This window comes from Tauraco erythrolophus, chromosome 1, assembly GCF_009769465.1.
Source record: "Tauraco erythrolophus isolate bTauEry1 chromosome 1, bTauEry1.pri, whole genome shotgun sequence".
Lineage (NCBI taxonomy): Eukaryota > Metazoa > Chordata > Aves > Musophagiformes > Musophagidae > Tauraco > Tauraco erythrolophus.
This window is the reverse complement of record NC_141465.1, coordinates 115,128,759-115,155,515: the sequence shown is the minus strand read 5'-3', so window position 1 is coordinate 115,155,515 and position 26,757 is coordinate 115,128,759. Positions and strand designations below refer to the sequence as shown.

The 26,757-nt window shown below is 40.4% G+C and overlaps 1 protein-coding gene across 1 annotated transcript in view; it reads right to left on the bottom strand.

The window, feature by feature from the left end:
* Positions 1-26,757, bottom strand: part of MIPEP (mitochondrial intermediate peptidase) — a 90,102-nt gene that overhangs the window by 44,950 nt on the left and 18,395 nt on the right. The window contains exons 11-14 of the mRNA XM_086613321.1: positions 12,811-12,964; positions 11,764-11,841; positions 10,314-10,518; positions 3,211-3,320 (exon numbers count right to left, since the gene is read on the bottom strand). Coding sequence (XP_086469447.1) covers positions 3,211-3,320; positions 10,314-10,518; positions 11,764-11,841; positions 12,811-12,964 — 547 coding nt within the window. The remainder of the gene's footprint in view (positions 1-3,210; positions 3,321-10,313; positions 10,519-11,763; positions 11,842-12,810; positions 12,965-26,757) is intronic.

Here is a 26,757-nt window from a genome sequence, read left to right as displayed (position 1 = left end):
GTAGTAACCGCGGCACATTATGACTGTTTACTATCTGTGGGCTTATTCTTGTAATCATGCTAATACAATACTGCCTTTGTAATTCCACCTCTGTGAAAAAACAAAGTCTGTACAAATTTGAACAGCTGAAATACTGGCCTTTGTTCAAGAGAGTCTCCAAAGACACACAAGCTTAAAATGATTTAGCTTGACAGACCTACCACATATCTGTGCACTTAAACGAAATTAAACAAACGCAATGATACAGAATGGTGTGCATGCACCAGACTGTCCGCTTAAGCACTGTTACGACTTCATTTTGGTACAGCTTGACTTCATGAGCTTGCCTGAGTAATTCAACTCAAGTAACTAACTAACACAGTCCTCTCTCTTCCTTTTTTGTCTTCAAGGATTTTCTGTTTTGAATTATCGTTAAGATGAAAGGAAAACTAGGCTTGCTACTTTCTTGGAACAAGTATTTTTGTGCTGGCCAGCTTTTTGACCTACGGTGACAAGACTCAGTCCTTTTTCCAGAATAGCTTGCAAGCTTTTTCACTCTACAGTACTCAACAGCAAAACCATACAAAATGCACAGAAAGCAGACAGGCTTTCTATAAACTTCAAGATAACTTGAACCAGATCCTCATGATCCACATCTATATGCACAGTGCATTCTCATCTTTGAAAGCCTGCCCACCAAATCTTTTTTCTGTAATGCTAGTAAAAACCAGTTTTCAACAGTTCATATGTTTTAATAATCAAAACAACACGTCTTTCTCTTCCTCTGCCCATAAGCATAAGCACTGATCCTAAGTGAGGATCTTCAGGACGAGTCCTTCTGCAAATGGCTTTTATACGAAGGGTGATCATAAGCTGATTCTATGCTACCAAGCTTTTCTGACGTAATTATATTCAGTGTTAAAATGACACCACCTAAAATTTACATGCAAAAACTGTAGCACAGATGCAGCAATGCTGAAAGAAGGATGCTTTTTCAAACTGTCTACACTGCCTTCTCAACAAGCCAGGTCAGCAAAAACCCTCCTTCTGTCAACATCTAGTAGAAGTAAGCTGGTGCAGTTGTTGGAGGTAAGATCCTTCTTGCACAGAAGAACTGTCTCTTTATTCATAAGAAGAAACTAATGGAAGTTCTCATATGGAACAACATTTGGATGAAACGGTTTTACAAATTTCACATTGTAACTGTTTCATCTACCTTCATTACCTTGCCTTGAAAAGGGAGTAAAGTGGAATAATTTTTCTTTCAAATAACTAAAAAACTGGAGAATAAAATGCTGTTTCAAATTTCCATTTGCACACCAAAAAATTAGTCAGTGAACAAAGACAGAAAACACAAGCCCCAGAAGGATTTTTGTGAAGTTGTAAATGTAAAAGAGATGGTATTTTCCATTCAAAGTACTTTGTAACATATACACAATAGATAAAAGTAATTGCTGTATCACTGAATTTCAAGAACAGAAAAGATGATTTCAATCTACTTGTATTTAAATGACAGATACAGAAACCTGATAATAGATTCTTAAAACTAGCTCAGATGAACCAATATAAGTAAAAGCAGATTTATATACGTTGGACAATGGCTTAAAAATACATTCTAAATTTTAAGAAAGCAATTAAAAGGAACTAGCCTAAAACCCTCAAGAGCCACGCAGCAGTTTCAGGCTTTTTTTCCTCATCTTCCAGCATAATCCCTTCTTGTCCCTTTCAAGATTGAATTTCTACATTAGACCTCTCTCAATTGCTCTCTGAAAGGGCAAGATTTCACCACCACTAAACAGAAGGTTTTGGAAATGCCAAACGAGACACTGGTTCTTAGCTTTTGCATTGTAACTAAGCATGGTTTAGATTTGTTAAGCCATTTTGAAAATACAAAGCCATAAATAATGTTCCACAAATCTCTTTCAGATGTTTTAGTCAAGCTCATTCTCTGAACTTGTATGCAATCAGATTAACTCCACACTGTTTAAACACTACATGAACTTTACAGAGAACATTAGAACACTAGATTTCGGTATGTGGATTCAATCATTCAAATGATGAACACTTGTGAACTGAGTACTTTTAACTTCCAGCTTTCAAGAAGACTTTCTTAGTGCTCTGCAGAATTGATTGCTCTTAAAAAAAAAAAAAAAAAAAAAAAAAGATCTACAGAGCAAATTTCTCAGTATCTATTAAAACAGAAGTTATGCAACCTATTTTTCTAACTGCTACACTGGAGGAAAACGTAATTCCACCTTCACAACACTGAAATATACCGAATGCTTAGTATTGGATAAAAAGCTTCAATGAAGTGTAACACTACACAATTTAAGAGACTTTCTTGTTTTTGCATTGATGGGTAGTCTGTTCTTCAACCATCACATTCGAGTACACTGAAACTTGCGACAATCAAAAGCACTAGAAAAAGATCTTTGGTTATTGTTTACCAGTTTGTATTTTTGAAATGGCTGTACAAATATATGTAACATTCTGCTGCTATGCATTAAAGTGACCACCGAAAGTCACCTTGTTTCAAAGAGTACTGTTTTATAAACTTCCCATAGAAAGTAGATCCTTGCATTAGACTGGCATAAAATAGCTTTATGTAAAAAAGGATCAGAGTTTTAATGCAGAGATTCATGACTGCCAGAATCTACCTAATCCTAACCTTAATCTAATCCTAAATAAAGTGGTACACTTTTCACCACGAAATAGATCGATCACTACCCTACACTGTGTAGGAGTATTTAAAATGGGAGTCTTTAAACACTGCAGATCATTTCTATTTATTTCCATGATTTGGTACCTGAGTTTTATTTTAAAACAGACTTTAGACAGTTTGATGATGAATGACTATATTTGTCATAACTTACCTGTAATTAAATTAAAAACAATTCACGTAACTTGATTCACACAGAAGCCTACTACACTGTTTGTATCGTGTGGAAACTACACAACCTTTGTATGAAAGAAAAGGTTGAAAGCTTTGAATATGCACTTGGAAGCCTGGATATAAGGATCCAGTATTCTTTTACGGATTACATTTATCTTTTCTGCAATGAGTATATTAACATCTTTTCTGAATAATTAAAAATACAATATTAAAATAATTTATATTCAATGTTTACTTCTACTTTAAACATTGCTAACAAATAACACAGGAAAATGTGATTCTTTTCTTGAATACATTTATTCCTATTTTCAATATTTTACATATTTAATTTTCCCTACCTCTCCCGTTTTATAATGCCTTGCAAACTGGTTAACCACTCGATAGTCATTTGCAAAGTACTCCATCAGAATTGAGGGAACTTCAGCAAAATCTGTAGAACATCTGGTTCCTAGAGGTAGAATGATTGCACAGATTAGCATTTGCTATTTTCATTAACACAAACAGTTAACTCTTCCCAAAAGGTTTTGCAACTTTCAGTTTGGACTTTTGGTGAACTTTAAGGTTCTTTCCTTTATTAAGTCAATATTTTATTTCCATAGCATCATTGTACATATTGCCAGAAAAGCTTCATTATAATCCTACACATTTTACTATAAATCACAAAGTAAAACAAAATATTTGAACAGCTGGGTGAGGCACCTTATAAAGCTCTGGATCACACCCTTTTTAAACTAAACCAGGTTGCAGCCAAACTGGCCCTACATGAAACACCAAATCTATTTAAGTGTCCTAAACCTAAATCAAACTACAATGTAAATAAAAGTCTGCCTTAATCCCATTCACAGTTACAATTTTTAGCTTCCATCTGTTTGCTAAGCTTACTTATGTTTTATATTAACCTTGCTTTATAATACCAAGTCATTCATCCAGGAAACACTCTCGCAGATTGAAGACATGTTCTAAGTAAGTGCAATGAGGTAATAGCTTAGCAGTTAACTACTTTCAAAAAGCACTTTCCCAAAAACCTTATTTTGCTCTAATCTTTATCAGCACCTTACATAATGGAAGTTATTAAGAAGTATAACACATCACCAAATCAAAGCTGCATTTCTGATTTCTATATTAAAGCTAGGGATGTACGAAGTTGTTGCTTTAATAATGGACCCACTGGGTCATCATCTCTATCCCTGTCCGCTAGAGAAAATGTCAACATCCAAAACTAGTCTTATATGTAAATACAGTTTTTTTCTTTCTTGAAGACTATTTTTTAATATCACTCTCTGATCTTTATAAATCTTTCTCTTTTTATCTGAATTCATAATTTGTTTATATTCAATGTTGTCACATCAATACTGCTCTTTAGTATAAACAGCATTTCCCACAGTTTTTTACCTCCTAAATTGAAACTATATTTTCTCTCAGTCATCATTATTCAAATGTAAGATAAAGTCTAAAAGACTATCCATTGTAGCTCTTCTCTGCACCTGCTTCAGTTGAATTCACCTTCAGACCAGAGACATGCAATGCTTGGGCATGGTTTTATAAGGTTTCACCAGTATCTTTCTTAATCATTGTAGTACTTACTTACTGCTGTTAAATACACCTCTGATGTGATTTCAAATCACATTTTCTCCTTTCAGAGACACATTAACTATTTGTAGTTCTGCATTAACACATAAATCTGTTCTGTTCTTCCACCACTGTTGAAATATCTGATGGCATAAATTGTCTTTGTGCTCTTTAAATGCATGATCTGCACTGTGTATTTCTGAATTGCATTTGGCTTCTAACACCGCAGTATCCAGTCATTCAGTTCTAACAAAATACCTCAAATCCCTCTTTTGCACCACCACATTTCATTAGCAAAGTCTTTTTTTGTTGTTGTTTGAAAATCATTTTTAAAAAGCCTAAAACAAGGCAGGTCACAAGACAAATGCCTGCAGAACTACTCTGATGTTCCCCCAGCCGTTTATGCTTTCTCAGTTTTCCTTAATAAGTGACAGAATTATTTTAATAACCATTAAAGAGACTCCTGAAAATATCTTAAAGTCAGAAAGGTAAAAGGTTGGGCAGTTATCTGGGGTAAGTTAGCTCTCCTGCAAAACAAACATAGGTATTCTCTAAACTAAAATGGAATTCAAGCTAGATTTTAAGAAGTCTTATACACACACACATACGCATTAAACAATCAATAAACGCATATAGTAAAATGACAGATTAACTTAAAAAGAAGCACATCTTAAGTCAAAAACATACAACGTTGTCCATAAGTTTTGAGCCCATTAGCAGCAGAATGAGTTCCCGAATATTTGGGAATGTTAATCAGAAAAGGAGAGTGAGGGAGAGCAGGAAAGATACGCAGCACATCTCAACTAGAATGTCAAATTTTTTCTTCTCACATTAGCCTGCAGTCATCTTGTTCCACACTTTGTCACCCTAGTGTCTCATGAGAGCAGAGGGCCCCACACAGACATATCTGGGACAAGTCATTTGATTGTCACACATTCCAAACCCTAGAAAAAAGATTCTCTGCAGAAACAACACAACTGACCTCCGACACTGCTTTTGCAATGCAAGCTCTGGAGTGGAATCCCTTGGGACGCAGGACTGCCTGGAGCTAAGGCAATGCTGAAACCCTACACAGGGGCTCATGGAAAGTCTGAGCCTCAAAACCAGCTATTTCCTGCCCCTTCAAGACTTTTTGACACACAGACAAATATGATTCACTGTTACAACAGGAGAATCCTCCCAAAGCAGTTACTTTGGGCATGTAAGTACCCCTGAAGGTCAAGACAACCGAGGCCATACCAGTGGAAGGGATGGAGGAGAGCAGTTAACTGCCCCAAGGAGTATACAGAGCTTGTACTGAAAGAGCATATACAGTGTTCATTTGTTTTAACAATGTCCAGTAGTGATGTACTTACGAACAGCTCAGTTTATTTTCATTCAGAAAGAATATTTTGTCACTGGGTGCAAAGCATCTGTTGATAACACCTACCTCTACCATGGCAAAACATTAAAAAAAACAAACACTTCAGACAAGGCAGCTACAATTTCATCTGTTTGGTTGTGGGTGTTTCTTTTACGAAGTAAATGTCTACTGGAAATGGGTTTTCCAGCACACTATTATAGAAGAGAATATACCAATCCGTTCACAGATAAGAAAAGCATCATGCTAAGCATCCTTAGTCAGAACATGTCTTTGACCCCTTTGCCACAACCACAGAAGGCCACAGCAGCCTGCCAGCTGTCAGCCAATACACTCGCTGCCACTGCTTGAGAAGAGGGACTAAATGAGAAAGGGCAATTATTCCTTTTCCATGCATCCACTAAGCTGTGATTGCATATTCATTCATGTTCATTTACGCATGATAAAAAGGTCTACCAGTTAATCGTGCTTGCAAATACAATATGTTTCTAATTTATCAACTTTGCTTTAATCAGAATCAACTACAAAAGGCCTGGCTTTACTGATTTTCCATATAGCCAGTGTATGCTCTTTACAAGAATTAACTTACTCATTTTCCTTAATTCAATTTCATAAATCATTTCCAGCCAGGATTCGTTGTGCTTTTATGCTAGGTTTAAGTCTAGCTTGATTTATTTTCAATCCTCCAACTATTGCATTATTATAAACTCCACATAAGGAAAACTCACAGGAGTGGATAGCACCACTAGAACAAATATCAACAGTACAGAAAGAAGAGATACAAATACCTAATTCTTATTAGGAGAAGAATAATATTCAAATGTTGTTTGGCTGAGTTTTAGATAATATCTGGAGATCTGATATTGTATTTTCAAGTCATCAAAGATGTAGAGGTATCAACATGAACGTATTTAGTTGATGTGGCCAGGATTTTATAATGAAGGGGCTACAGGGGTGGCTTCTGTAAGAAGCTGCTAGAAGCTTCCCCCACGTCCAATAGAGCCAATGCCAGCCGGCTCCAAGACAGACCTGTCACTGGCCAAGGCCAAGCCCTCAGCAATGGTAGTAGCACCTCTGGGATAGCATATTTAAGAAAGGGGGGGAAAAAAAACAGCACCACAGCAATTGCAGTCGGAGAGAGGGTGACAGGAACAACTCTGCAGACACCAAGGTCAGTGAAGGAGAAGGAAGAGGTGCTCCAGGCACCGGAGCAGAGATTCCTCTGCAGCCCGTGGTGAAGACCATGGTGAGGCAGGCTGTCCCCTGTAGCTCATGGAGGTGAACAGTGGAGCAGATATCCACCTGCAGTCCATGGAGGGCCCTGCACTGGAGCAAGTGGATGCCCAAAGGGGGCTACAACTCTGTGGGAAGCCCGCTATGGAGCAGGCTCCTGGCAGGACCTGGGAACCCATGGAGAGAGAGGAGCCCATGCTAGAACAGGTTTCCTGGCAGGGCTTGTGACTCCACAGTGGACCCACGCTGGAGCAGTCTGTTCCTGAAGGACTGCACCCAGTGGAAGGGACTCACACTGGAGCAGTTATAGAATCATAGAATCGTTAGGGCTGGAAGGGACCTTCGAAGGTCATCTAGTCCAACCCCCCTGCAAGGAACAGGGACATCTCCAACTAGATCAGGTTGCTCAGGGCCTCATCCAGCCTGGCCTTGAACGTCTCCAGGGATGGAGCATCCACCACCTCTCTGGGCAACCTGTTCCAGTGTTCTACAACTCTCATGGTAAAAAATTTTTTCCTAATATCCAACCTGAATCTACCTCCCTCTATTTTAAAACCATTACCCCTTGTCCTATCACAACTGGCCCTCCTGAACAGCCTCTCCCGATCTTTCCTGTAGGCCCCCTTGAGGTACTGGAAGACCGCTATAAGGTCACCCCGGAGCCTCCTCTTCTCCAGGCTGAACAGCCCCAACTCTTTCAGCCTGTCCTCATAGGAAAGGTGCTCCAGCCCTCTTATCATCTTCGTGGCCCTCCTCTGGACCCTCTCCAACTGGTCCATGTCCTTCTTATGTTGGGGACTCCAGAACTGGACGCAATACTCCAAGTGAGGTCTCACGAAGGCAGAGTAGAGGGGGAGAATCACCTCCCTCGATCTGCTGGCCACGCTCCTCTTGATGCAGCCCAGGACACGGTTGGCCTTCTGGGCCGCAAGAGCACATTGCCGGCTCATATTGAGCTTCTCGTCCACCAGTACTCCCAAGCCCTTCTCCTCAGGGCTGCTCTCGATTCATTCTCCACCCAGTCTGTATTTGTGCCTGGGATTGCCACGACCCAGATGTAGGACCTTGCACTTGGCCTGGTTAAACTTCATGAGGTTGGTACGGGCCCACCTCTCCAGCCTGTCGAGGTCCCTCTGGATGGCATCCCTCCCTTCCAGCGTGTCGACGGCACCACACAGCTTGGTGTCATCGGCGAACTTGCTGAGGGTGCACTCCATGCCACTGTCCACGTCACCGACAAAGATGTTGAAGAGGGCCGGGCCCAACACGGACCCCTGAGGGATGCCATTCGTGACCGGTCTCCACTTGGACATCGAGCCGTTGACCACTACTCTCTGAGTGCGGCCATTGAGCCAATTCCTTATCCACCGAGTGGTCCATCCATCAAACCCATGCCTCTCTAGTTTAAAGAGAAGAATGTCATGCGGGACAGTGTCAAAAGCTTTGCACAAGTCCAGGTAGATGACATCTGTTGGTCGACCCTTGTCCACCGATGCTGTCACCCCATCATAAAAGGCCACCAAGTTGGTCAGGCACGATCTGCCTTTGGTGAAGCCATGTTGGCTGTCACCCACCACCTCCTTGCTCTCCATGTGCCTTAGCATGGTTCCCAGGAGAATCTGCTCCATGACCTTGCCAGGCACAGAGGTGAGGCTGACCGGCCTGTAGTTGCCCAGGTCCTCCTTGTTCCCCTTTTTAAAAATGGGGGTTATGTTCCCTCTCTTCCAGTCATCGGGGACCTCGCCAGACCACCACGACTTCTCAAATACAATGGCCAGTGGCTTGGCAACTTCATCCGCCAGTTCCTTCAGGACCCGCGGATGGATCTCATCAGGTCCCATGGACTTGTGCACCTTCAAGTTCCTCAGATGTTCCCGAACCTGCTCTTCAAGTACAGTGGGCGGTGGTTCATCCTCACAGTCCCTGCTAGTTCTTTCCACAGCTTGGGTGGTAAGACAAGAGGCTTTACCATTGAAGACTGAGGCAAAAAATTCATTGAGTACCTCAGCCTTCTCTATGTCCCGGGTAACCAGAGCACCAGTATCCTTCCGGAGGGGGCCTATGTTCTCTTTGGGCTTCCTTTTGTCCCCTACATACCTATAGAAGCATTTCTTATTGCTTTTTATATCCCTTGCCAAATTCAATTCCTTCAGGGCTTTAGCCTTTAGTTCTTGAAGAACTGTAGCCTGTGGAAGGACTCATGTTGGGGAAGTTCATGGAGGATTGTCTCCCATGGGAGGGACCCCAGGCTGGAGCAGGGGAAGAGTGTGAGGAGTCCTGCCCCTGAAGAAGAAGGAGCGGTAGAGACAAAGTTTGATGAACTGATCGCAACCCCCATTCCCTGTCCCCCTGTGCCATTCAGGGGGAGGAGGTAGAGAAAATTGGGAGTCAAGTTGAGCCCAGTGTGCTGGCTGTGGCTGGCAGAGTTCATTTTCTTCATAGTAACTGGCGTAGTGCTATGTTTTCAGATTTAGTATAAGAACAACACCGATACTACACTGATGTTTTTAGTTGTTGCTAAGCAGTCAAGGACTTTCAGCTTCCTATGCTCTGCCAGGTACACAAAAAGACAGAAGAGAGCATAGCCAGGACAGCTGGTCCAAACTGGGCAATGAGATACTCTATGCGATATGATGTCATGCTCAGCATACAAAGCTGGAGGAAGAAGGGGGGGACGTTAGGAGTTGTGGCATTCGTCTTCCCATGTAACCATTAGGCGTGGGGAAGCCCTGCTTTCCTGGAGATGGCTGAACACCTGCCTGCCAATGGGAAGGAGTGAATGAATTCCTTGTTTTGCTTTGATTGTGCATGTGACTTTTGCTTTACCTATTAAACTGTCTTTATCTCAACCCACGAGTTTTCTCACTTTCACACTTCTGATTCTCTCCCCCATCCCACCGCGGGGGGGAGTGAGTGAGTGGCTGAATGGGGATTAGCTGCCAACTGAGGTTAAACCACGACACTCGGGAAGGAGAGAGGGGTGGGGTAAAGGTGTTTTTAACATTGGGTGTTATTTCTTGTTACCCTACTCTGATTTGATTAGTAATAAATTAAACTAATTTCCCCCAGTTGAGTCTGTTTTGTCTGCAATGGTAACTGCTCAGTGACCTCTTCCTGTTCTTATCTTGACCCACGAACCTTGACTCGACCATTTCTGGTTCATCCTTCCCCCCCCCTTGTTTTGTTTTGGTTTTTGTTTTTATCTACTCCCTTCTTCTAGAAGTTAACCTTGTTAAACTTGTAACTAAAACAAATAAATCATTATTCTAACTTTCTTACCAGTGACATGTTGGTATCGAGTTCTTCCCAGCATAGAATGCATAGCATGTCCCATTTCATGGAAGAGATTCTCCATCATGCCAGGGCTTAGTAGCGTTGGTGCACCCCTTGTTGAATGGGGCAGGCTAAGCATAAGAACAACTACAGGCAACTGGTACTCTCCATTTTCCCTTAGCCTGCCTCCACGAACTGTGAAGTGACAATCCTTTTCAAGATAAAAGCAAACATATGGACAGACAATGTCATTATATCAACTATATGAAAACACATTATGAAATTATTACATTAAACTACCAAATCAAACCTAAACATATACTCGGTTTCAGAAGTTGAATTCAATGATCATTAACAGTGTTGTTCAATAGCAGCACGCTGATTCGCCATCTTTATTACTTGCTTCATATTCCTAAGGAATCATAGGATGGTTTCGGTTGGAAGGGACCTTAAAGATCATCTAGTTCCAACCCACCTGCCGTGGGCAGGGACACCTTCCCCTAGATCAGGTTGCTCAAAGCCCCATCCAACCTGGTCTTGAACACTTCCAGGGATGAGGCATCCACAACTTCTCTGGGCAAGGAAACTATCTTATCCCATAAAGAAAAGATTCTGTCGCTTCTAGAAAATAATTTTTGTTTTGTTTTGTTTTAGATTATCAACACCTCCCCATTTTTCTAAAAAATATCACTAGCTCAAAGAAATTTACCGCTATGCCAAATTAATAATTTATAGATTAAGTTCTCTCCTCATTCTCCAGCAGTAACTTGTTCATAAAATATACTGCACAGCACTCCCAGAATATCGTGAAATAGTAGCAAAACAGAGTAATACATTAAACTAATAAAGTTTGTCCACTTACCACCTCACTAAAGGTGGCAATTTGCAGATCCTTCTACAGAGTGAAGTGTCTATTGTACTGCATTGTATAGTTAATACACTGGCACTAGGCAGTGAGCCACAACAACTGGAGCCATCTACAGTTTTAAGTAGAATTTTGAATAAGAATTTGTAGTCTTTATGAGCTTCCACCTTTACAGAGTACTAAAATTTCAGATTGTTTTTACTCGTAAACAGTAAGCCAGAAAATAGGTGTTTAAAAATCCACCATTTCTCTAAATAGAGTTCTATGACATTTCACAGAACTGTGGCAGGGGGATTGGAATTAGATGATCTTTAAGGTCCCTTCCAACCCAAACCGCTCTATGATTCATAGTGCCTGTCATTCTGTAGAACAAAGAGTCTGAATTCAACCTATCAAGTCATGTTTTTTAAATGAAAGGTTACTCACAAAAATATTTTACCTAAAACCACATCTGAAGTTACAGACTTTCACTGTTAAAATTTATTTTAAATTGAGATAACTTTTACTAAACTTAAACTGAAAGCAAATGGCCCTAATACTACAGTCATTACTCAAATAAAACCCATACTGTAATCAGATCATAAATGTTACCTGATGTGGTTTATCAGGTCGCTGAAAGAAGTCACAATAGATGTATCCTAGCAAACCTTCAGTTTCATGAACAACAGCCTGAAGAAAAAAAAGTATCATTTCCAGTGAAATCACTGATAAGATGTGTAAATTTAAGACATAGCATTCTAATCCAAAGATTTATAATGAATAAATGACAAATAAACTCTGAATAATTAATGTAAAATCTGTTGGTAATTTTAGTTGAAAAAAAAGAAATATATACACAAGATTCACAACTTGTCCCTCAGACTACAGCCATTTCTGCATCTCACTCAAAACTAATTAGTCACAGATTAGTATTAAAAATAACGCTATGTGTAGCCCCAAATGACTTCTGAGAAGTCAACAGTAACAGAAGCTGATTTACCACAGAAAAAAAAATAGACAGAGTGAGAAGTAATCATAAATTAACCCACAGGATATAAAGAGCAGCAGCTCTTGCTGGACGTGGAAAAGCAGTGAAGGAGATCTGGGAGTGAATATATGGAGGGAAGACAACAGAGGAACCTGGGAATCTGATGAGTGAATTATTGCCCAAGTTTTTATTTCCACCCTCTCCAAAAAAGAGGGCAGAGAAATTAAGATGTAGAAACCAATCTCAAAGTAAGGATGACATACAGAACAAAGAAATGAGGCAGAGACACGTGATTTCTAGAATATGCACCTACAGCATTCTAGTCATCTACAGTCATCTACAAATTGAAACTAAAAAAAAACTAGCAGGGCTCATTCAGAAGGACGGCTTGAAAGGTACAACAATAATCTCTGAACAGAGAAAATACTTCTGATTTGGGCAGCCTTTACACAGAGACATATTATAAAGGCCATAAAACACTAAGCATACAAAAGGCACTTAGAGTATAAAGCCTTTGAGGTGTAACTTCAACTAAAATTAGACAACTAGAGTGTGCTTTTGATAGGTACCTAAATAATTTTAAAACAAAATCTGATTCATGGCTCAGAAGAACACATCATCTTGTCTAATTTCCCTTTGTCATTGCAGATGCTGGAAACAAGAATACTTACCAACTTTCGAACATCTTCAGACCAAACCTCTCCTCTCTGTGTCTGTTCAGCATAAAGGGAGATTCCTAGGAGCTTACTGAACAAAGAGTTCAAACCTTCCATGCAAGCCCCAAGAGAGAAAAATGGACAGTACAAGCCAGGATCAATGTTGTACCTAAGGAAATACAAGAATCCCAAACCAGTCAGTCAGTTGAGCTACATAAACTACAGTCTTCACCTCCAAGTCATAAGATGTGACAACAAAATATGCCAAATAAGCCTCAAGGCCCTTATTGAGCATGTTTGGCTTTATTTTGCAAAGAGTGAAGCTAAGTCATAGACTAGTTATGGCACAGTGCTTCCCAGAAACTCAATTTTTCTTATGTTCAAACTTGGATAGCAAATTCAGCATGTTAACTATGATTTTCAGAGATGTGGTGAATACGTAGCTCAAACAGACCACACCACCACCACGGGTGGCCACACTGTGGCTTTTGATCCACAAGAGGCCACCAGTACTCAAGTGCCATTCCCATGCCAAGGCTGTGCCATGTGACTGATCAGAAGATGGAGCTGGCTTTGGCTGTGGTGTAAGGCAAATCCTCATCTAGGGCAGGAAACCAACCATTAAGCACTGCTGACTCCGCAGTCTTGTCTTTCAGTGGAGCAACAGAAACACCAGACAGACACAATCGCCTCCCACGCATGAATCGCATCTCAAGCTCTGGGGACTCTCTGAGCCATGTAGAAAGTATCTTACAGTTCTGAGCCACATCAAGATTTTAGTATGTGAAGTCGCGTTCAAACACAGCCAAGCTTCCTGAGCCTAAAATCAAACAACTATGTTCAAGACCCTGTAGCACAGATGACACATGTGGGGAGGAAAACTCCATGCACCTGCAGCACGCACATAAACTGAGAATGAACAAAAAGCAACTATAAAAGTAGTTCAGAGATGTACGTGACCTATACTTGGGCTCAAACTTCCTGAGACTCTGTCCCTAAAAAGAAACAAACTGCAAGTGTATCAAGCAAGCAAACGCTTTGCAAACTTACACCTTCCACAAGCTGCTCAGGGCCACACAACTCTTCAGACGACAGCAAAATCAGAAGCGGAATCTGCTTGTAGTTGTGAGTGCACCTCAAATGGCAAAAATGTACTTGATCCCTCATTTCACAAAGTCCAAGTGTTATTTATACCACTTGCTGGGGTCTCAGAGTAAAGACTGTTTCTAGAGAATCACAGTCCCTCCCTTCTACCTTCTTTCTCCTTTCACGCTCTTGTGCTTTTGCTTCTTAGTGAAATGGCAGCTAGTCACTGAAATTCAAGCACACATCAGCCAGACTACAACAGCTGAACACCAAAGATGAGAACCACGCTATTCGAAGGCTACGATCAAAAGGTTTAGCTAGAGACCAGCTGTGAAAGAGCCTGCTAGTCCCTACCCACTCACCTACCCTTCTTTCCTTCCCACACACAAAAGACCTAAAAACGAGGTCTGCTGAGGATACTGCATGTGCCAATATGCTGCTTACAACTGCAGCTCCAGTTCACGACCAGCTTCGCTGCGCCGTGACCCACAGCAGAGTGGGCTTACTTCTCGAACCCAGGGCACTTGGTCTTGACTATGTCACTGTGGTTTGCTTTATTTTTCTAATATCCTTTTTATTACCTTTATCACATACTCCAGCAGCATTGCAAAACTACCACAGCAATAGCTGTCAAAAATACAGGTACGCTCAGGATTTTGCTTATTTTCACACTACAAATGCAAGAAGCTAAAGCTGACATATTCCATTCTATTTTTAATTATACTAGACCACAGAAAATAAAGTAGATTTTGCCTCTACCATACTGACGCAACTTCTTTAAGATGCAAAGCAACACTTAAATTCATACTTTGCATGCCGCAATACACACATTTTCCTTTTTACTCAAAAAGTCTTTACACCAGAAGAACAAAAAATAACTTTAAATCAAGAGAAAGACTGGAAGCAAGTCTCTAAAGGAAAACAGAAGAGATTAATTAATTTCCACATAATAAGCCACAGAAATTTGGAGGACAAAAGACACTGCTTTATATCCAGAGCCTCCCAGAAGTACAGAATTACAGTGTATGTATTGGATAGCCTCCGATTTTTAACTCAGCAAAATTACAACATTCATCTCAAAATAAATTAAGGATGAAATAGTAGGTAATGATACTCTTTTTGTACAGCTAAAAAATTACAGGAAAAAAAAAAAAGGTGAAGTTATATATCACTTTTTGTCCTAATTCAGCCTTGAGTTGAGTAGTACCCTAGAGCTAGAACCCCTCATAGCCAATTCAGATGAGCAGCATTTATTAGTTCTGGCTCTGCCTCAATCCTGGTCGACCCACACTGCTTTCTACAGAGCCACTCAAATTTACCATACCTTAGGTTAGGTTCCAGAAAGGTTTATTAATCCAGGTATAGGACAAAGCCCAGCTACACTATCTCAGAACCAGGGGAGTAATACAGAGATGCTCAAGTGGTTTCACATGGAGCTTGCATGAGGGCTGTTTGCATGGCTTTTTGCAAAGCTCGTTTCAATCAGCCCTGCCAAAGCTATTTTGACCATGTGCAAAGCCCATCTAGTACCTTCACATTATCCTCCCCCCAGACATCCAATATCATCCAGGGTTTCTCTGCTATTTCCTCCCCGTCAACTGGGAAAAGAGAGGTGATTGTAAGAGATATTTCAAGAAAGAACCCATATGATACAAAACTACAGACACACACTTCAGTAAATCAAAATTTAACTCCACCAACAGCTCACAGTCACAGCAAACCATCAGATTTTCACAGTTGCAGGAAATTAAAACGTAACTCCTACCAGTGAGTTCAGCTGCAGGTAAAGGGGATATGAAAATAAAAAGAAAGTCAAGAACAGCACCCTAGAAAGTACTTCATTGAAATTAAGCCACATTTAACTAGGAAGCCAAGAAAAATCAAAAGAAGCTGTGATATCAAGAGAGACCACACTACACAAAATATTCTTTCTGATGGACCAGCTAATCCTAGAAACCACTTTCAAGCACATGAAAGACAAGAAAGTCATCACGGGTGAGGGAATAGAGTGCATGGTCAGCAAGTTTGCTGATGACACTGAACTGGGAGGAGTGGCTAACACACCTGAAGGCTGTGCTGCCATTCAGAGAGACCTGGACAGGCTGGAGAGTTGGGCAGGGAGAAATTTAATGAAATACAACAAGGGCAAGTGTAGAGTCTTGCATCTGGGTAAGAACAACCCCATGTACCAGTACAAGTTGGGGACCGAAGTGCTGGGGAACAGCACAGTGGAAAGGGACCTGGGAGTCCTGTTGGACAGCAGGATGGCCATGAGCCAGCAATGTGCCCTTGTGGCCAAGAAGGCCAATGGCACCCTGGGGTGTATTAGAAGGGGTGCGGTTAGCAGGTCGAGAGAGGTTCTCCTCCCCCTCTACTCTGCCCTGGCGAGGCCGCGTCTGGAATATTGTCTCCAGTTCTGGGCCCCTCAGTTCAAGAAGGACAAGGAACTGCTTGAGAGAGTCCAGCACAGGGCCACAAAGATGATTAAGGGAGTGGAGCATCTCCCTTATGAGGAAAGGCTGAGGGAGCTGGGTCTCTTTAGCTTGGAGAAGAGGAGACTGAGGGGGGACCTCATTAATGTTTATAAATATGTAAAGGGTGACTGCCATGAGGATGGAGCCAGGCTCTTCTCAGTGGCATCCAATGATAGGACAAGGGGAAATGGATATAAGCTGGAACACAGGAGGTTCCACTTAAACATGAGGAAGAACTTCTTCCCAGTAAGGGTAACAGAACACTGGAACAGGCTGCCCAGAGAGGTTGTGGAGTCTCCTTCTCTGGAGATGTTCAAAACCCACCTGGACGCGTTCTTGTGTGATCTGATCTAGGTGGTCCTGCTCAGGCAGGGAGATTGGACTAGATGATCCTTTGATATCCCTTCCAATCCCTAACATTCTGTGATTCTGTGATCATGAGTCGTCAGCATGGATTCACCAAGGGCAAGTCATGCTTGACCAACTTGATAAACTTCTATGATGAAACAACTGGTAAACAATGGGAGAGCAGTGCACATTGTCTACATAGACTTCACTAAGGCCTTTGACATTGCTTCCCATAAGATGCTCATAGAGAAGCATCAATGTATGGGCTAGATAATCAGACAGGAATTGAAAACTGGCTGAATGACTGGGCCCAGAGGGAGGTGATTAGTGCCACAAAATCTATTTAGAGGCTAGTGACTAGCAGTGTACTGCAGGGGTCAACAGTGGGTTCAGTCCTGTTTAACATCTTCATTAATTACCTGGATGATGGGGCAGAGTGTACCCTCAGCAAGTTTGCAGATGACACCAAACTGGGAGGAGTGGCTGACACGCCAGAGAGTTGTGCTGCCATCCAGAGGGACCTCGACAGGCTAGAGAAATGGGCTGACAGGAACCTCGTGAAGTTCGGTAAGAAATACAAAGTCCTGCACCTGGGAAGGAACAATCCCAGGAACCAGTAATGTGCTAGGGGCCACGCAGCAAGAAAGCAGCTTTGCAAAGAAGGTCCTGAGGGTCCTGGTGGACACCAAGTTGAGCATGACCAGCAACGGGCCCTTGCTGCAAAGGCATCCTGGGCTGCACTAGGCAAAATATTTCCAGCAGGTCAAGGGAGATGACCCTTGCCCTCTACTCAGCACTGGTGAGGCCACATCTGGAGTGCTGGAGTCCAGTGCTAGGTTCCTCAGTACAAGAAAGACATGGACACACTAGAGAGAGTTCAACAAAGGGCCACAAAGATGATGAAGGGACTGGAGCATCTCTTATATCCGGAAGGGCTGGGAGAGCTGGGACTGTTCAACCTAGAGAAGAAAAGGCTCAGAGAGATCTTATTAATGTGTATAAATACCTGGAAGCAGGGTGCAAAGAAGACGGAGCCACGCTCTTCTCAGTGGTGCCCAATGGCAGGAACAGAGGTAATGGGCACAAACGGAAACACAGGAGGTTCCCTCTGAACATCAGGAAACACTTTCTCCCTCTGAGGGGGAATGAGCACTGGCATGGGTTGCCCAGAGAGGTGGTGGAGTCTCTCTCCTTGGAGATATTAAAAAGCTGTTTGGACATGGTCCCGGGCAACTGTCTCTAGGGGACCCTGTTTGACCAGATGACCTCCAGAGGTTCCTTCTAACCTCAACCATTCTGTCACTCCACGAAGAGGTCATATGGAGCCTAGGACTAAGACCACACAGCTGCAGTATGAGATAGATGCCAGCTTTATCAGAGTAGGGCAATGTTTCATGCTAACTGCAAAGGATTACCACGCTCAGTTGAAATACTGGATTAATGTGTTTGCTGGGGGGTAGAAGAGAAGAACTCAAACTACTTTATGTTTCATTCTGTTTCTGTCAAAAATACAGATACATACTATCAGGAGAAAGCAGTGATATTTCCTCATGGATAGAAGAGTTGACATTAACATATTACAGGCAGAATGTAAGTGCCTATTTCTTCCTCATCCTCAGCGCTCCTCGAATATGTGCATTGACCCCCTGAGCATCCCCAGGATGAGAAGGCTTTCTGATAGATATTTTGTAATATGCTGTGACTATCCAAAGTCTGTGGGGAAATCAGTCTGTATTAGTTTTGTCTTTTCGAAAAGCACGACACTTATCCATCCACATATGACAACAGCAGTTACAGACTACACTGGCTTAAGGCAGACTCCCCAGGGAAACTAGTCCCCTACCCTGGCTAATGTTTGAAGATGTCACAATCTGACATTTTGAGTATAATGAGGTCCTGATTAAACAATTGCTTTAATAATAACTATGCAAAGTTAATGTCAGTCATTTCTGGTAGAACATTGCCAGGATCAAACCTCTCCCACATTTAATGAAAAATGTGTGTTAATATTCCTCTTGTCAATGGAAAATTGCAAAAAAGTTTTGGAAAAACGTTTTTTATATGGAACATCAAAAAAACAGTTTCTAGTTCTGATCTCACTTATTTCTCCATTTCTGCCTTGCCTACTACACCAGCGTACAAAGAAATATCAAAGATGACAATATTGAAAAATCCTCAAATAGCACTAGTGTCTTATGACACAAGACTGATATTTAAACTACTTTTGGACAATCCTGAAAGCAGTCAGTGGTGATTATTATACTTCAAGTTATCTGGCATCCATTGTTTGTTTGCGTCGTGGTTTAGTTCGCTCCGGCAACTGAACTCCACTGCAATGTCATAGCAGTTAAGAAGAAAGTGGTCAAAATATGGTAATATAAAGTAATTTTCACAACCAGATGATAATAATCAATAACTCACTTCAAAATGAGTATCAGGTACTGAAAAAAAAAAACTACTGCTCCAGGAATTGGATAGTACTCTCTAATACCAGCCTGTACCCACTAAGCAGTAACGATTCCAGACATCAAAACACAGATTTAATTCAGAAGTTTTGAATTTGGTCCTACCTCAAACATGAACTCTGTTCAACAAACCAAGTAAGACCAACTATCATTGAAGAAAGCCTAACCCCAAACTTGCACTGATTCCAGGAAAACTTTCTCCTTGGGCTTATTAGGAATAGAAATTAGCCAAAACCTCAGCTATCTAGAAGCTGATGTCCTATAACCAAAAACTCAGTTCCTGGAATTATTATTAATAGATGATCTTGCCTTTCAGTGGCAAGAGTAAGCATATGACTGACTCTTTTCTGAGTCCCCACCTTCAAGATTTAATACTACTTACTGCAGAATGAAAGGTGTAACACTAGATAAGATTAGAGGACAATGGGGAAAAGGGAAGAAATTAATTTAAAAGACTTGAATCGTTCCCAAAAAAAGAATACTCAATGAGCAGAACAGGAAATCCTACAATCTCTCCTAGATCTGTAAAACTGAAGCCTGGCTGGAGGGTGTGGGTGGAAAAGTATTTGGAAGAGTTTACAGACAAGCTACATGTTCCCTTATTAAAGATTCTTGCTTGATTCCAGGCACTCAAACAGTAGCAGCCATTAGCAACTTCATCATTTCCAGATGACAGGAAAAAAGCATCTGTTTGCTAGCGAATGATTACCCAACCTCACTTGTTTAAAGCTTCATCACCTTAGTGAAACTGCAAGAGCACAACATTTCCCAGGCACAGTATTTCAGTGTTCAAATTCATCCTAATTTAAAACACCATAGCACAACTTCTTGGCAGCAACGGGGACTGTGAGTGTGACAGCAAGCCAAACTTCCCTTCCCTCAGCCCTTTGAATGAAATTTCTAATACTGTTCAAGGGTCTTGGGTTGTATCTTCAAAACACTCTCTGACTCGGGCCAGATCATCTAAAAGACCACATAAAACTCCAAGATGAAGACTTCTATCAATACACTCCTTTAGCACTTTAAACTGCCCTGTAACAAAGACAGAGCTTGTCTGTGTAGGATGAGGAGCCTTTTTGAGGGCTGATCCAAGACTGTAAAATGAATTTCTCCTGAAGCTAAAGGGGAAACTCAAAGTTCATCATCTTCTATCCCAGGTGTATGGAGTTTCTTTGATCATTTTTTTTCAACTGTGAAATCAAGCATATTTGAAAATGCACACAAAAGCCTCCCAACAAAACCCTACCAAAACAAGGCATTCCACTGCACATTATTCCTCTATTGATAAAATGAAAGGACAAAAACTCTAATTAATGAACTAACTGATCATGACTGATTCTTTATAAAAAGGAACAGAGTTTCCAAAGTGCTACAGCTTAGCCTGCCCCTGAACTGCTCACTGGTCAGAGCAAATCTTCATAATCTGCATGTTAATAACTCTGATGACCCTACTGTGCATATAATTATTTTTATTATACTACATGTCAAAATAGCAGCCATTCTAAGAGTCACTCTATGCATGATTTTCAAGCTGTTATCAACTGCGGGCTTGGATAGTTATCTAGCTTTGTCCCTTCTATTTAAAACAAATAGTAAAAAATTCAGATAAAACTGCAAGAAGCAGCTGCTTTAATAAGAGCACACTCCTTCTGGTCACTCTTTGGCAAGCTGCCTCTACATTTATTCAGCCAAGTTACAATTTTTATCTCCAATAAGAAATGCAATCAAGTATTTTGGGGAAAAGAAATCAGAGAGAAAGTTATTACGACCTACACTGAACTACGCTAACAGGCATTCTGCTACCAGTAAAATTTCTGCAAAGGGTTACCACTGCTAGCAAGAAAGGTTAATGTTTTGGAGATACACAGCTAAAATCTGCACTGGAAACCAACTGGAGCTCCATTTGGTGACAACTGCAGAAAAGTGCCTGAAGACAGGTTTTCTTGTATGCTGTAATTTGCAGCTCCCTTGCTGCACCAGCTGAGCAGACAGGCAAAATTCAGCGGCGAAGATGACGCACATGGCATACTAACGCCACTAGTGGAACATTGTACTGCTGTCTCCAAAGTTGGTAAATATATGGAAACATGGTTACAGCACTACCTAAGGAAGAGAAAGGATTCAGGTCAGCTAAGCAAGCCAGGGAGAGAATCAAACATTCTATCTGGATATCCTTCCTCTTAAAATGTGAGTTCTAGGCCCCAGCAAGGTGATTCAGAATGTTTCAAATAGGCACCTAGGATGCCTGTGTCACCAGAGAAAGGCAGACACAAACACAATGCCACTCTCAGGTTTCGCAAGGTACCAGCTAGAGCTAAGTAGCAGAAGTCTTGAGCTCGGCTGTGAGCTCTTGCTCCTCTCTGAAGCTTAGGATTCCCTGACCGGACTGCATGTTGTATACCTGAATCCCAAGAGGATGAACAGCTCAGCCTTTTCTAAGGGAAGATGCCTTTGAAAATGCAGGCAAAGGCGATGGAAGAATGGTGGTCTGATGAATCACAATAGAACTTTGCAGAGAACTACACACTCCAATAAAAAAAGACTTCTTACCACAAAACCTTTCTTCTAGGCTATTTAAGATAAAAAAAAAATAGATACATGTTGATTTTTGATATCTGTAGTGCTACAAAAAGTTTTCCCAGCTACCCTTCAACTTGAACATGTAAATTTTCTTAATCTCTTACGTGAAATTTAAAGGATCTGAATGAATTTCTGGAAGATTAGGAAAAGGAAATATCAAAATTTCTATCCATTACAGATATATGTACCAGGAAATACGATTATTAATCTAAAAGATGACTTCCTGAAATCAAAAAGGCATTTTTACATGACTAGATACTAAAAAGCAAACGATTCCTTTTACTTTAGTTGTAAGAAATATCATATTACATTTATGTAAAAAATAAAGGACATCAGTATATAAATCTCACTATGAACAAATCAGAAACAGCATCAAAAAATATACACATGAACTCATCTACAGTGGAAAAGGGTATTTTTCTCTGTGCCATACTTTCAGCTAGACACTTTGACTTAAAAAAAAAAATCAAGAATGAAAAGTAGTAAGTTTCACTGTAATAACGAATCTTAAGTTATTTTGCTCTTCCTGCAGAATTGCATAACTCATGTGCTTAAATGTCCAAAACTGTGAAAGACTGAGAAAATGAACAAAAGAAGTTGTTCTGCTCTCATTTTGTCTTAAAACGCAGAATCACAGAACATCATAAAACATATTCTAATATCTTAATTCGCTCTGAACATCTGATTTCAAACACCAAAGCATCTGTATTTATAACAAAGCCCAGGAAAGCATGAAAATTTTCTTATGTACTTTCATAGATTTCATATCTCTTTATGTCAGAATAGGAGCTCAGAAACTTTACAAAGAGAAATTTCAGTATTCTAAAGAAAGTAGAAATAGCAAAGAAAAGTTGTTCTTTTGATGTAAATTCCTGCTTTATATTAAAGGATAAACTACGTTAAAAAATCCAGACACCTTACTTTTACACTATGGAGTCCAGCACTATTTTTAAAAGAAGTAGTGTAGCCAAACCAATTTAAAAACCAGTTTTAAAAAGACGTTAACTGACACAATGAGGTTTGATTATTCTTCAAGAACAGCAGGCTTCAAACAAAAAGGCTGTGTCCCTGTGAAGAACAAAGATGTAGTATGTCATTATAAATAATTATTTCTAAGCTTGTATGACTTCACTGAGTCTAAATAAAATGCAGATTTCTAAAATCACTTTTATTTGTATATTTGGAAGGAAACTAAGACTTTTGTGTAGCATGACTTTCATCTATTCTATTAAAAAATGTTTTTATAAACTTGGACATTAGGGATATTTGAGTAAGGATCACTGTACTTCAGAACATGAGCATTCAGACTCTTAACAATTGCAAACTAGCTGCTTAGCAAGAATTCTTATCAGTGGCTATTAAATGTAGCCCTTGATATACCCTGCCTTTTTTTTTTTTTTTTAGAAAAATTATTATCCTGTTGACGTCTACGAAAATACAGAACACTAAGCTAACTATCTCTAATAAAACAGATTCTCTCAAAACTTTCAAAGAAACTCGAAAAAATCTTGTTAGTGGAAGATAAAAGTGAGATGAACCCCCTCAGGTTAACATAAAGAGATCAAGACAAGGAAAACCCCTTCCAATTTTCATTACATGCCAGACTATGAAATTTAATTCTTTACCTGAAGGGAGACTCAACCATGATTTACAGAAGACTCTGGATTTCTTAAAAATAATAATAATAATAATAGAAAGCCTTTGTACTCTCATCAACCGTAAACTAGCACCTGTATCTCACATTCCTTTTTGTTTCTTTTAATTGTACTTCATAGAGTATTTTGGAGGAGGTCAGGGGTAATTCAGAATATTGGTTTGGTATTGACACTGTACGTAACTTTTAGATTTGACTTTGTTTTCACATCAACAACAATTACTTTGTCCTTCCCACAGTGGTGTTTTGAATAAAGAAATGATTCTTGAAATTTGAATTCTACTTCACAGCAAGCCTTTTCAATAACTTTCAAGTTTTCTTCCAAAAAGCTTAGTCCACTAGCTTAGTGACTGGTAAGTTAAATGGACTTTTTGCATCTACATTAGTTGATTATTTTAATAGAGGTATGCCTTCGCTTGCTTATAAACAGATAGTTACAGAAAGTTCTCCTTCTCCGTGAGCACTTTGGTTGAAAGATTTCCTGGTTCTTTTTAAATTTTGCATTATTTTTCCACTTCAGCTTTCAATTTGAACAGAGTGACAGTTTTCTCACATATTCCACAAAGGGTCTGGGCTATTTTTCCACATGGTGTTTCCAACAGAAAACATTCTTTCATAAAACTAAAAATAATATAACAAAAAGAAGCCATAAATGAGTTTGTGTACATGTAACTTGCAAACCTCAACATTAGTTGCAGCTTTTAGCAACTTTAGAAACATCCAGAGTCACATTTAGGTACCTTGGTATCATCCTACCCTTCTGAAAAAAACAAAACTGGTGCCCCCTTTCTCCTGAAGCCACCAGCCTGTGTATAGCCCCAGCAAGAAAGGAGATGAATTATTCCTAATTTCTGCTCAGACAGTCACCTCAAGGTCCAAAACGCCTGCAGTTGCTGTGGTGGCTTCTCTTTCCTACACAGCAGGAAACTGGCTTATTTTGGCATTGATTTGTTCATCCCCAAGGCCAGTCTTATTTATTTCTGCAGTCCCAAAGAGATGGACCAGCACAGAGCGCAATACCCTGCAAGCACATCCCAGTTGCAAGTCAAATAAAATCCGTGACATTTTGGCAAAAATCCCAACAGTGAATCACAGCCAGTAAAGTCAGCCAAGCCTGGTAAGCACCAAAAGTTAGGGAAACAGGAGTCAACACCAAATACACTAAGCTCACCCCTGATGGTTCTCAAGAACAGTTCTGTGCCTCTCTCAGAAGTGGCTTAGGCACAGTCAATCCCACCTTCAAGGCAAAGAGTTGACTTCAAAAGGTCTCCTCCAGCTTTCTTTTGTTGGTTTTTGGTTGGTTGTTTTTTTGGTTTTTTTTTTTTTTTTTTATGACCTAGAAGAAGTCAGCAAGGCTATCATATCATTGCAATATCAGGGCCTTGAGAACTATTTATAACTGCAGCTGCGCTTACTGAGAAGTAATAGGATTTAATTAATACTATGGTACTTGCCTGCACTAAAACTCAGCAGTATTATTTTTATAATATACGTATTAGACATCTTCTAACTTGTTAGAGGCTGAAGCATGTTCTAGCAATCACTGATTTATTACCCTTAGCCTGCCAAAGTTCTTGAGGTTCTCCTAATTACTCTATCTTCTTTTACAATACTACTACCATGAATTTCAGACTTTTGTCTCCATTTTCTCTTCATTGTACGTTTATAATGACATCTATTTTCTCTGACACTTAAAACTACTGCAAAAACATTACACTGCCATAAGTGTGGGTTTAAAGCCATAGAGGCTACTTAAAACAATCTAAAAAAAAAAAGTAAACTATCTGTTATCATCAATGGGAGACTTACACTTTTGAAGTAGGATCAAGTTTCCAGGGAAAAGACTTCGTGAAAGCTGATAGAAACAAAATTATTGTGGCTAAGTTTACAGAAAGAAAAACATGCTCAGTGAATTAAGTCTGGAGCTCCTCCTGCTGTTCAACTTCCAAAACAGCAGAAACAGTCAGTAAACCATAAAAGCAAAGACTGAAAATAAAGGCAACCTGATGTGATGGCAAATGAATATCCTACATTCTTCAGAAGTAAGTATCCAGCTCTTAAAACTAATTATGAGGTATCTAATGAAGGATTTGTTTCCTTACTCCTGTTCTAAAATAAAAAATAGCAAAGATACATTGCTAATGTCTTGGTCTGATTTACCTGCAGCTCTACCTTCATAAAGCTACCATGCAATTCTTAAAGTAACTTTACTGGGTCTTTTACAAAGCCCCACAAGGAAAGGAAATATTTTTCTTGCTAATGCCAAAATCATAGAATCATAGAATGGTTAGGGTTGGAAGGTACCATAAAGAGCATCTAGTTCCAATCCTTCTGCCACAGGCAGGGACACCTCTCACTAGATCAGGTTGCTCAACACCTCATCCAACCTGGCCTTGAACACTTCCAAGGATGAGGCAGCCACAGCTCCTCTGGACAACCTGTGCCAGTGCCTCACCAACCTCAATGTAAAAAATTTCTTCCTTATATGTAATCGAAATCTCCCCTCTTTCAATTTAAAGCCCTTGCCCTTTGTCCTATCACTACATGCCCCTGTAAAAAGTCCCTCTCCAGCTTTCCTGTAGGCCCCCTTTAAGTACTGGAAGGCTGCAATAAGATCACCCCGGAGCCTTCTCTTCTCCAGGCTAAACAGCCCCAACTCTCCCAGCTCATCTTCATAGCAGAGGTGCTCCAGCCTCTCGGATCATGTTTGTGGCCCTCCTCTGGACTCACTCCAACAGCTCCATGTCCTTCTCTTGTTGAGGGCCCCAGAGCTGAACACAGTATTCCAGGTGTGAGTCCCACGAGAGCAGAGTAGAGGGGCAGAATCACCTCCCTGGACCTGCTGGCCACACTTCTTTGGATGCAGTTCAGGATACGGTTGGCTTTCTGGGCTGCCAGTGCACATTGCCGGCTCATGTTGAGCTTCTCATGAGCAGAGTAATCTATTTTTGAACATCGGCAACTCAATTACAATATGGTTAGCTTCATGAGATGTGATCTAAGAAGGACAGTAAGACAGTATCAGAAGACACCCCTCCAGGAGGCGAAAGAAACAAACACGGAGCCTTCTAATCCTTATGGGAAACACTAATTCTGAAAACAGGGAAAGCAGACGCAATAGGAAACACAGAAAATAAATAGAATACAGACAATAAATTTCATCAACGTTTGACAGTAATGTTAAGCACTACATATCAGCATGCAATTCTTGTCATTTTGAAGACACTATACAGGCAAGGTAAGGGAGAACTGTAAGTTGACGAGGGAAGGGCTGTGGATGTAGTTTTCCTTGACCTCAGTAAAGCCTTTGATACAGTTTCTCATAGTGTTCTGGTTGAGAAACTGATAACTACTG